Here is an 11,956-nt window from a genome sequence, read left to right as displayed (position 1 = left end):
AAAGCAGTCCTGAAGTACTTGATCAGTTTCTTCATTCCACACTTTAACTGCTGTACTTACAGGGGGAGCTTTTTTAAGAAGTTGTCTGTATGTTGGATAAAGGAATATAGAGATGTGGTCGGCCTTTCCAAAGTGGGGTCTTGGAACAGCCTTGGAACAGCCTTCAATACCGATACTGAAATATGGATACTGCTCATGGGCCTAAATTCCATACTCAAAATGTCAATACGCCTCATACATCAGTCATACGAGATCATGTTTGAAACATGTCTGTTGCAACGATGACCGATCGTGAACGGAGCCGTGTGTGAATTGTGAATGAAGCTTTCAATCTTCTAGTAGTTCTTAATAATTTCTTTTTATGCTTTTATTATTTTACTTAGTGTTTTTATCGTTTAAAATACAATTTTCACATATTTTAAATGATTCTGTCCTCTGTTTTGTCTGTTGGGGTATATTAGCTTGGCTATATTGTAAATCACCCAGCTACCTAAATATACTTCTGGGTTTTCAATAGATTCATTAAATGTCTTGTATTCTTTATGCTTTCATATGAACTATACAACTTTTATTCATTTTAGCTGACACAATTGGTGAATTTGCACAAATCATCGGGTCGGTATTCCTGATACCAGCCTGGATTTTTCCCAGTATCGTCGGAACGAAATCAGTGGTGTGGCACGCACTGATCTGTATTACATATCTGCAGAGCTCATATGTCGCACGCCGCCGTGTAAGCCGCTGAAGCCACAGAGACGCCATCTTACCACTCACAACTCGACTACATTGGCACAGCGTACATAGTGTACAAAGCAGATGAAGAGGCTAACAGAACATCTATATTTTACATTAAAAAGCGGGGAGATTCTCCCATTCCTTCAAGTAACGCAACCTTGGTCCCTTAAAAACCATTTGATACGTTATTCTCTATCTTTTGCTATATTAAATGTACTTTTCCCCTTCCAATTCTCATTGCCTTTGGGACAAAATTCTACTGTGCACCCTGGCTCAGCACTCCCCTATAGCAATGATAGTTTTACTCCTCTAGAAAGAGATTTTCATTTGAACTGCATATCCCATCCCTTTTTTCCACTAAAATCCATGGTCATCATCCTTTACTTTTTATTCTTACTTTCATACGATTCACTCTGCTCTCGTCTGTACAAAATATGAATCATAAAAGAGACAAGTTTTAAAATCATTTCACATTTTGTTGATTTTTTTTTGTTTTGTTTGTGTTATGAAATACAAATAACCTATTTTCTGATATAGAAATATATTTGAACAAAAACCACAGGAATAATATGTGATAACCATAATGTGTAATAACCATAAACACATACAACCACCCACACGCACAAAAAAAAACAACACTGAAACAAAACCATATGCTTTGGGTAAGACAATACGTTGTTTGCAATCTCAAACATACCGGTATGCATGTTCAGTAATATTATTTTCCAGAACATATCATATGAATGAATCCTTTTACGTCAGTCATTCAGCAGCAAATAAAAAAATATTGTTGTTTATCCAAATGAAGGGTCATGCCGGGTCAATTGTATGCAAACTAGCTTGCTAACTGCACTGTATACAATGCCTGGTAAGCATCATGGAAGCACTGAGATTCTCCCATTCCTTCAAGTAACGCAACCTTCGTCCCTTAAAGAAATACATATATCATGATATAACAAAAAAGTACGTACATTTCCTCTTAGCTATTATAGAGCTATATAAACTTATCAATTCTGGACATACATTTAATCAGAGGAATTTTACACGATCGAAAATATCTGAGAGATGGACAATACAAAACCCTTAAATGATCAATCATAAATCTACATTTCAATCATACTTACAGGTGAAATGTTCGTCCACAGCCTTTGAACTGGCGATTTGTGCAGTTAATAGCTGCACATGCAGGCATTTTAAGGTAAAATTTATGTCCAATTTGAATTAATAAAAGAAGTTCACCACGAATGCAAAAGCTTGTCCGAGAAGTGTTTCTTGCGAGTAGCAATATGGCGGCCGTGTGGCTTCACAAGTCATCGCCAATGAGCTATCCAGATATATAATACAGATCAGTGGTGGCACGTCACCGGCGAGGGACGACGATTTTTCTTTTATTGAGACGCTCCTGAAATAAACACTTTGATTCTGACCTCTGGCGTTGCAGTTCGGTATAGCAGCTGTAGAACATTCTTAGCAGCTTCAAAGTACACGAGCGTCCTGGCTGACGAATGGCTTTTCAGTAATTCTAGTCTCAAAAATACAATATGGTTACTACTTAGCATGCGTTTACTGCAGTTGCCCTCCTTGACTTGGACGTTTCTGATGTCCGATCGAGTATGAATGCAGCATTCCAAGCCCAATTTCCTCCCATTATTAAATTTAACGTTGAATGCATTGCTGTTTCAAAATACTTTTAAAATATCTGATATTTTTTTAGTTGACGCCGCGCGTTCGCGCTTGTGGTTTGCTCGTTCACGCGGCTTTTGTGGCGTCACGTCGACTCGACACGGAAATATAGAAATATATTGCAAAGAGCGACTGAGAGGTAACGTGAAATTCTCTTACCTGACAGTATTTTTTTAAACTTTAAACTTGAGTGCCCACAATGTAAAAGTACTGCGATATTTGATGATTGAATGGAAAGTGCTGATGTTACTGACAAAGATGTGCAGAGGGAACTTTTAAAAGGAATTCACTTTATGACAACATCTCCAGCTAATCGGGCGTGAATTCTAATATAATATCAACAGTATAGCAATAAGGGACAGAATGATTTTGTATCAAGTGTAAAGTACATTGTTTAATTTTCTTTGTATGTGTTTTTTTCAATTGTTAAACGATAGTGTTGCTCATTTTAGGGAAATGAAACTTGTAAGGTTGACCACATTTTCCAACAACGGAAACATGAATTGGTCACTGTGATAATGCTATTTTTTGTGTGCGATTCCTGCAGATGTGGAAGTCAGCGGTGGGCCACAATGTGAGCATGAAGGTGGCTGCAGAAGGCGATGACTGGGAGACCGACCCGGACTTTGAGGTATGCCTACAATGCAGTGTGTGCGTGTGTGTGTGAAGTCCTAGAGTTGATGCAACCTCTTCCTGTTTCAGAATGATGTGTCGGAGCACGAGCAGAGGTGGGGGGCCAAGACTATTGAAGGCTCTGGCCGCAAAGAGCACATCAGGTAAGAAGTACGTTAGGTGGCGTCCTGTCCGCTCTTTTGATTGTCAGACATGCATGGCGGTCAAGATGATGACAAGACGTGGTGCAACAACAGGAAGAGGAAGTGAGAACAGAGCAACCTCGCTCCTCATATGGACGCTGGTGTTTGATGTTACTCTAAAACAGTGCTTCTCAAAAACGAAAATATGTAATATCAATTTCAGGTGTATTTTCGTCGTCTTCCTCCTTGGTGTGCTGTACGTTTATTGCACAGTTATCTGACTTTCTGGTCTTTTTGATATTTCAGTTGAATGTATGCATTCTTGGTATGCATGCAGGTATCACGTGTCCTTGATAAACGCCTTCATACATTTTTCTAAAATGCACTTTGGATGTAATGATCAACGGATGAGGTGATTAAAAAAAAAACAAATATTTTTGCTTGGTTTCACTTAAATAAAAATATGAAATACATAAAGGAAGGAATAAATTAATGTAAAAATAAAATGACTTAGATAAAAGTGTAACATATAATTAAAAAATAATTTACAAAAAGGCTTAGATACAATTTGAAATAAATAAAATCAATAAAAATGACTGTGTTAAGAAAATACAAAATAGATACAAATAAAAAAAGACTTCAATAAAGATGAATAAAAAAAAATAAAAGTGCAAAAAATGACTATAAAATAAAAATGACTTAAATAAAAATATAAAAAGATGACTATAAAATAAAAAATGACTCAAATAAAAATGTTTTCAAAATGTAAAAAATAAATATAAAAATCTCTTAAAAGTGTAAAAAAAATACAAAATTAAAATGATGGAATAAAATAGTTAAAAAAAACTCAAAATAAAAATGACTTAAATGAAAGTATTTTAAAAATACTAAAAATGATTTAAATAAATGTGTACAAAAAATAAATATAAAAAATACTTAAAAGTGTAAAAAATAATCAAAAAAATAAAATGTCATAAAATTGTAAAAAAAAACAACAACAAAATATTAAAATAAAAATGGCTGAAATAAAAGTGTAAAAAAATAATTATTGAATCAACTTAAAGGTGTCAAAAATAATAAAAATGAAAAATGATGTCAATAAAAGTGTGTCACAACTTAACAAGCTTTTGAAAATGGGGGTCCCGGGTTGGGACCATTTGAGAACCCCTGCTCTAAAAGCGGCACTGTATATAGACTGCGCGCTGTATTTGTACATTAAATTGGTCTCTGTGGTCTTGTTCTTTGCTAAAATGGACGTCACTACAGCTGGCAATTGAAAAGAAATGTTACTCTTTACTGCTCAAAAAGGCAGAGAAAGGACAGGAAGACCCGGCAAGGAATGAAATTAACACCAAAAAGCAGAACCCTTAGGACTGCAAGACAAGTTGATATGTACTGTCCATTCAGTTCTCCTGCTCAAAGGACATTAGAGGAGGGACATTAGTCCACAACTGACTTGAATATAAAGACAGTGAGACAAGTTTATTTATACTTCTCTGTTCCACTGCCCAAAAAGTCACTCTCCCTCCCTGCTCATGCAAAATGGCCTCATCATGACGACGCTGGCGTGTTTCATTTACTGTGCAGTGTTGCAAAGCTGAGACACACAGTGGCCGCCGAGCACGAGCAGGTGAAGCATCAGGAGAAGACCCCCAAAGCGTCCTACGGCTACGGGGGGAGGTTTGGCGTGGAGAAGGACCGCATGGACAAGGTTTGATGGACGGATGGACTCGCTTGTTGCAATTAAATAGGGTGGCTTACAGGAGTGTGGGCGTGCAGGTGGCCATGGGACACGACTACGTGGCTCAGGTGGAGCGGCACAGCTCCCAGAAAGATGCGGCCAGAGGCTTTGGAGGGAAATTTGGGGTGGAGAAAGATCGTGTGGACAAGGTGGGAGGACATTATGTTTCGATTTGTTTTTGTTTTTATGGTTGAGGTGTTTATGTATGCAGGGTGTAGTCCAGGGGTGTCCAAAGTGCGGCCCGGGGGGCATTTGAACCCCGCAGCTGTTTTTTTAGTGGCCCGTGGCGCATTCTAAAAATATGAAACAAAAAAACACCAACACAATCAGTCAAAAATGGAAAACTCAGCAATCATCTTACAAGAATGAAGTCAAAATATTAAGAGAAAAAAGTTGCAATCAAACGAGAAATTTTAGAAGAAAAACCTTACATTACGAGGAATAATAACATCATTTTAGTAGCAGAAAGTTACTAAAGTTACTAAATATCAAAGAAACAATGTTTTTTTTTAATTTGTAATATTAGGAGACACAAACAAAACAACAAATAATTGTATAATAATTGGTTGTAATTTTTGGTAAATAGGTTGTGGAAAAAGTCAAAGTCAAAATTGAACGAGAAATACGTTGAATTCTAATGAAAAAAATGTGGCAATTTTACAGGAATAGACTCGTCGTATTATGAGGAAAAATAATGTCATTTTAGTAGCACCGAGTTGAAACATTCACGAAAAATACCTTGTTTTCTTTAAAAGTCATAATACTATGAGAAACAAACAAAACAAACAAAGTTGTAATGTTTGGAAAATTAGGTTGAGAAGAAAGGTGAAAGAGTTGGAAAGAAAACAACAACAGCAGAAATGGAAAAAACAGCTGTAATTTTACGAGAATAAAGTCAAAATATTACGAGAAAAAAGGTGTATTCTAACGAGAAAAAAAGCTGCAATTTTACGAGAATAAACTCTGAATATGGGCCGCACGGTGGTTTAGTGGTTAGCATGTTGGCCACACAGTAACAGACTGGAAGACCTGGGTTCGATTCTCCGTTGGGCATTTCTGCGTGGAGTTTGCATGTTCTCCCCGTGTGTGTGTGGGTTTTCTCCGGGTACTCCGGTTTCCTCCCACATTCCAAAAACATGCATGTTAGCTTCATTGGGGACTCTAAATTGTGAATGTGAGTGTGAATGGTTGTTTGTCTATATCGGCCCTGTGATTGGCTGGACACCAGTCCAGGGTGTACCCCACCTGTCGCCCGAAATCAGCTGGGATAGGCTCCAGCATGCCCCCGTGATCCTAATGAGGAGAAGCGGTAATATAATAATATTATGAAAAACAAACAAAAGAATGAATAAAGTTGTAATTTTTGGAAAATTACTTTGGGGAAAAAGTTGCAGTGTTATGAGAATCAAGGGAATGTGGGAATAAAGTCATAATTAAAGAAAGTTGAAACTGTTGGATAATTTAAAAAGCCCCAGCAGAAATAGAAAAAAACATCTGTCATTTTATGGGAATAAAGTAAATAATATTAGGAGAAAAAGTTGTTTTTTAATGACAAAAAAGTCTAAATTTTTACGCGAATAATCTCGGAACATTATATAGAAAAATGATGTCATTTTAGTAGCACAGAGTTGAAATGTTAAAGAAAATAGGTGTTATGGAAAACGAGGTTGGGGAAGAAGTTAGAATATTATGGGAATGAAGTCTCAATAATATGGAAACAACGTTTACTGAGATTATCATAGCATATCTACATGTGGACACCCATGGTGTCATGAGATGCTGCCAACCGAGTAGAATCTGGATCTGATCCAGATTTGGCAACATGTGATATCCCCCAAAACGCATTTAAATATGCATCAAATGTAATTTATTTAGCCTGTGCGGAATCTTATTAGATACATTTTGTTCAGCCTGTAAAATGAATTCCTAAATGTGTCTCTGCAGTCTGCTCTGGGCTTTGAGTATAAAGGACAAGTCCAGCAGCATACGTCACAGACAGGTGAGTGATAAAGAACTGGAAACTGTACTTGTACGTGTGTCTCATGTGTACTTGTTTTGTATCCAGACTACTCCAAAGGCTTTGGAGGCAAATACGGGGTGGAGAAGGACAAGGTGGACAAAGCCGCGCTGGGCTACGACTACAAAGGCCAGACAGAGAAGCATCAGTCTCAGAGAGGCGAGTCCACGCTGCTGCTCGACTCCTGCTCCTGCTCGACACACGGCTCACCTTTTCTCCCTCTCCTTTGTATCCAACCAGATTATTCCAAAGGCTTTGGCGGCAAATACGGCGTGGAGAAAGAGAAAGTGGACAAAGCCGCCGTGGGGTACGACTATTTGGGCCGCACGGAAAAGCACCAGTCCCAAAAAGGTGGGGCGAGCGTTTTGCCTCGCTAATTCAGGACATCACATTGATGGCTGTGGACTTGTTTAGATTACGCAACAGGTTTCGGAGGTCGTTACGGTGTGCAGTCAGAGCACATGGATAAGGTCGGTAAAGAAGGAGGACATCTGAAGCACTGAGCTCTGTGATGACATGAATGAAATATTGTATTTGAAGAGCGCATCCGGCTTCTCCGACATGGACTCTCCTGCCTCCGTTTATGAGAAGATGCAGCCAGTAGAAGCCTGTGAGTTCTTCACCTCCTTCTCAAGCTCTAATCAATACAGTTTCGGTCGGTGGGAGGACATGTTTCTATTTGTTTTTGTGCTGCTTCCTCTCTTCAGTTCTATGGTTAAGGTGCATACCGTATGTGTGCACGGTGTAGTCCAGGGGTGTCCAAAATGTGGCCTGGGGGGCTTTTGAAGCCCGCAGCTGTTTTTTTATTGGCCGTGGCACATTGTAAAGGTATAAAACAAAAAAACAAACAAATATCAACACGATAGCAAAAATGGAATAACACGAATAAAGTCAAAATATTCCGAGAAAAAGTCAAGAAAAACTGGTAACACTTGACAATAATGTACACTAAATTACAGTAGTTGATGAGGAACGTACCTACCTAACCCTGAACACTACCCATTAGTTCCTCATTAGTTCTTCAGTAACTAGTCTTTTTTTTAATTTTTGGAAATATAGGTTGCGGAAAAGTTGTACTTTTACAAGAATAAATTACGAGAAAAAAGTCCAATTCTAATGAGAAAAATCGTTTAATATTATGGGAAAAAATAATGTCCCACATGGATTCGCCCAGCCAGTAGAAGCCTGTGAGTTCTTTATCTCCTTCTGAAGCTCTAATCAATACAAACAACATTTAAAAATCATCCATCTTCCCCGTTATTGTTTTCCGTGCAGCCGCCGCCAGCGCGGGGAAGCTGAAGGCTCGTTTCGAGAGCATGGCCAAGGCCTCCGATGAGGAGAACAGGCAGAGAGTAGAAGAAGAGAGAAGCAGGAGGAAGGACCGAGAGAAGAGAGAGCAAGAGGAAGCCAAACGTAGACAACAGGTGACCCCACAAAGACCTCTTGTGAGATTATGACGACGTCATTCCTTCCGTCTGAATGTTTGCTGCAGGAGCAGAAGAGCAGAGAGGAACATCTTCATGCAGCAGAGTGTGAAGCCCCACCACAGGTCTACCCGAACATACCAGAAGAACCGAAACCACAGGTAAGCAGGTCCCATTTTTGGTTCCTTCTGCTACTATACAGTATGTATACACTGCTTGTAATGCACACTCCCAACACAAGGGGCCACCATTGCGCCGTCCAACTCACGTTTAAACACCTAAAGATACTTTCCTTTGAAAGTATTTCATGGTTGAAAATATTCCAGCCAAAATGCGAGGAGGAGGAGGCTCCAGTCTTGCCTCCACGCGCAGACCGTTTCCTGGATTACCCGCCGCCCCCCATGGTGGAGGAGGAGGATATTGGTGTGTATGATGAAGGTGAGGAGTACAAGGAGATCCCTCCAGCGCCCCCTGTGGAGGAGGAGGAGGATATGGGCGTATATGATGAAGTGACGGCAGAAGATGGAGGCGAGGAGTACGAGGAAGTTGCCACAGCACCCCCACCAGCTTGGCCGGGTATGGCTACACAGTCTTCTGCCTGTAGGGGTGTCACAAGAGCTCGCGAGATTAAAAGTTGACGAGATTTCTTGTTCAAAAATGTCTTGTGTGCGTTAGGCCTGGGACGATATTAAATAAATAATCACACAATAGATGAGAATGAACATTTGCCAGCCTCGATATACTGTATATCGCCATGTGCATGCGCGTCTGTTTTCCTCGTCTCCCGCCTCCAAACAGACAGGAAGAGAGATCACTCTGTGCATTGCTTTCAGCTCTTTGGCGTGTTTGTTCCATAGAACTACGGCATGAACACAGTGAGCCCTTTTGTCAGTCATACAGTCTCTTTGTCTCGATGGGTGGCGGCGGGGCCACTAGCATACACACACAGAAGAAGTGCAGAAGAGTGTACCATAGTAGAAATGAAATTAGTAGATTGCATTTTTTCTTTGTACTTAAAAGTAATGTCTAAATTTCATCTTGCAGACCCAATGTCGGGGATCGTCTCGTGAACCCAGTGTCTTGTGACACCCCGTTGTATACTGTACAAATGATGGATTTTATATAATTTCTTTATTAAAGCCATACTTACTGTATTCCCTATATTACTGGAAACTGGATTTATTCCTTAATATGACACTTGATTATAACGTTACCATTACAAAAATATGATGAAATATGGAAAAACACACTCTGGACTACAAATTGATGCCAAAATGCGGGGGAAACCAAAAGCAATCATGAGAAGAGATCCAATAGAGCACATAGACTCCAGATTTTATGCTTGATATTGCATCATTTGGGCAAAAAAATACATAAAATGTGTTTCAGTATGCATACTTTACAAAACAGCAATGATTTAATGCATATATTTTTGAAAAACTTGATAGTCAATATATCACCATGTGCGTGCGAGTCTCTTTTCCTCGTCTCCCGCCTCCAAACAGGCAGGAAGAGGATTCACTCTGTGCATTGCTTTCAGCGCTTTGGAATGTTTGTTCCATAGAACAACGCCATGAGCGGAGTGAGCCCTCTTCTCAGTCATGCAGTCTTTGTCTCACGGGGTGGAGGCGGGGCCGCTGGCATACACACAGAGTGCAGAAGAGTGTAACGTAGTAGAACTTAAATTGGTAGACTGCAACATTTTTTTTTTCATTGTACTTTTAAAAAAAGTAACTTTCTTGCTCTCCCAGATCCAATCTCGTGCATCGTCTCGTGACACCCCTAGCTGCCTGTGCTGACCCCTTGCATTATTTTTTGTTTTTAATATCCCTACAGCTACCGGCGACTACGAAGACCTGTCAGGTGGCGTCCAAGCAAAAGCACTTTATGACTATCAAGGAGGTACGCTGTTACTTTTGACACTTTTTGTTTATTTTTATTTATTTTTTTAATAAATTTCAATTTGCGTGCACTTGGGAGGACGTTGTCGGCTCACTTTTCGCAGAGGACATCGACGAGATCTCCTTCAATCCAGACGATGTGATCACCAACATAGAGATGATCGATGAGGGCTGGTGGAAGGGAAGTTGCCACGGACGCACCGGCCTCTTTCCAGCAGCGTACGTTCAGCTGATGCAGTGAGCTGCGCTACGACAGTGTCCGGTCACATTGAGTTGTAAGGTTATGTTGCTCGTATGCCAACAAATTTCAATAAATCTATGCTCTAGAGAGTTTAATGCAATTCTGAACTTTGTATGGTCTTGCATACATCTCTTGTTTGCGGGTAGAAATGAAGAATTCTCAAAACATTGGAACTGTCAAACCACTGGACTGTTTACATCTACTACCTGCATCTGTCCATACATCAACTCATTCACATCATTATTAACAATATCATCCCCATTGTGACAGTCATCGTGGATGGGGGAGTGGGGGGTCAGAGCAAACATCTGTCAAACATCTCCTTTCTATCACCAGGCAATGCCCTTCTTCTTCTTGCCCTGGCCGCCTTTCTTAGCCATTCGCTTGCTTTTCAGCTTCTTAGCCTGTCGCTGGTTCATCCATGCAGGATACTGTCCGTGTTCGTTCAGGAGAGTCTTCTTGTTGCGCTTGCTGTCCAAGTCCATTTTCCCCTCTGGAAAGGGGGGCAGGGGGGAGACAACAATTACAATTTGTGTGTTCACAAAGCAAGCATGAAGATAAGCCTCACTCACCATCACCAGCTTCTGTAATGTCAACGTCAGCATCCTTCTTGATCTTTTCAGCTGGCACCACCGTGGCGATCTCCTGCATGTCGCTCATCATGGCATCACCTTTCTTGTCATGACTCAGGGCTTGTTTCAGCCGGGCTAACTCCTTCGGGGCATTGTTCTTCCTCTTTTCTGCTCGCATCTTCCTCTTCCATTTACTCCGCAAGCTTTTGGCCATTTTTGGAGATGTTCTGTCAAGGAAGAAGAGAAACAAGTAAAAAAAATTGCAAACTTACCTTAATTTCTCGATTATAATACCAGTGCAATCACACTTATCACTATAAGATTGAAGTACAGAAAGCATCACAGAACAATACTTTGCTAAACGGGGCAGACCTGCAGTGGAGGCGCTTAGCTAGTCAGCTAGTTGTTAGCTTATTACACCGTGTATTAAAAGTGCTCAAAATCATAATATTTACACAACAAACAAAATAAAACTGTAATGTGTCTTACACAGGACGGTTTTTGTGCTGTAATCGCTCCGTGGGCAGGAAGAAGAGACACGTGTTTACAAGTGCAGAGCAGCAGTGATGACGCTCATTGAAGAAGCTGCGATGTGATTGGCTATGTTAGACATCTAAGAACTACAATCGCTGATTCGATGTTTTCCATGTAGCTACCTCGACCCCTGATTTGCTAGTCGTCACAACCCGGAGGTTTTGGAAATCAACAGAGCCGAGGCTCTATGGTCAATATGCACAAATAAAACTTCCAGGCGTGGAAGATTGTATATTTAACAACCTTTTAATTTGTATATTTATCAACCTTTAACAAGTAAGGCGAAAATTAACACGAGCTGCATTGGACGTCTGAGGACTGCGAGCTCTGATTGGATGTTTTTCATGTGGCTA

At 40.1% G+C, this 11,956-nt stretch overlaps 2 protein-coding genes across 5 annotated transcripts; one reads left to right on the top strand and one right to left on the bottom strand.

The window, feature by feature from the left end:
- The first annotated feature begins 2,392 nt into the window (after positions 1-2,392).
- Positions 2,393-10,888, top strand: hcls1 (hematopoietic cell-specific Lyn substrate 1). 3 transcript variants are annotated; one of them, XM_054753740.1, is made up of 15 exons: positions 2,398-2,557; positions 2,966-3,049; positions 3,121-3,194; positions 4,761-4,884; positions 4,953-5,063; positions 6,859-6,913; positions 6,980-7,090; positions 7,172-7,282; positions 7,346-7,401; positions 7,472-7,541; positions 8,207-8,355; positions 8,424-8,516; positions 8,682-8,931; positions 10,192-10,257; positions 10,361-10,885. In XM_054753740.1, the coding sequence occupies exons 2-15, from the start codon at positions 2,966-2,968 to the stop codon at positions 10,495-10,497; spliced, it is 1,491 nt and encodes a 496-aa protein (XP_054609715.1). In that variant the 5' UTR covers positions 2,398-2,557; the 3' UTR covers positions 10,498-10,885. The 3 variants fall into 3 exon arrangements, with proteins under 3 accessions (XP_054609714.1, XP_054609716.1, XP_054609715.1); XM_054753739.1 differs by having other exon boundaries at positions 2,393-2,557; positions 6,980-7,282; positions 10,361-10,888; XM_054753741.1 differs by lacking the exons at positions 7,346-7,401; positions 7,472-7,541 and having other exon boundaries at positions 2,394-2,557; positions 10,361-10,888.
- llph (LLP homolog, long-term synaptic facilitation factor) lies at positions 9,742-11,665 on the bottom strand. Of its 2 annotated transcripts, none has more exons than XM_054753743.1 (3): positions 11,442-11,554; positions 11,070-11,296; positions 9,742-10,990 (listed from the first exon to the last, which is right to left on the bottom strand). In XM_054753743.1, the coding sequence occupies exons 2-3, from the start codon at positions 11,281-11,283 to the stop codon at positions 10,827-10,829; spliced, it is 378 nt and encodes a 125-aa protein (XP_054609718.1). In that variant the 5' UTR covers positions 11,284-11,296; positions 11,442-11,554; the 3' UTR covers positions 9,742-10,826. The 2 variants fall into 2 exon arrangements, with proteins under 2 accessions (XP_054609718.1, XP_054609717.1); XM_054753742.1 differs by lacking the exon at positions 11,442-11,554 and adding an exon at positions 11,559-11,665 and having other exon boundaries at positions 9,751-10,990.
- Between the last annotated feature and the right edge of the window lie 291 nt (positions 11,666-11,956).

Source organism: Dunckerocampus dactyliophorus, chromosome 15 (assembly GCF_027744805.1).
Source record: "Dunckerocampus dactyliophorus isolate RoL2022-P2 chromosome 15, RoL_Ddac_1.1, whole genome shotgun sequence".
Taxonomy (NCBI): Eukaryota; Metazoa; Chordata; class Actinopteri; order Syngnathiformes; family Syngnathidae; genus Dunckerocampus; species Dunckerocampus dactyliophorus.
The sequence above is the reverse complement of the archived record's forward strand: the minus strand, read 5'-3'. Positions and strand labels throughout refer to the sequence as shown.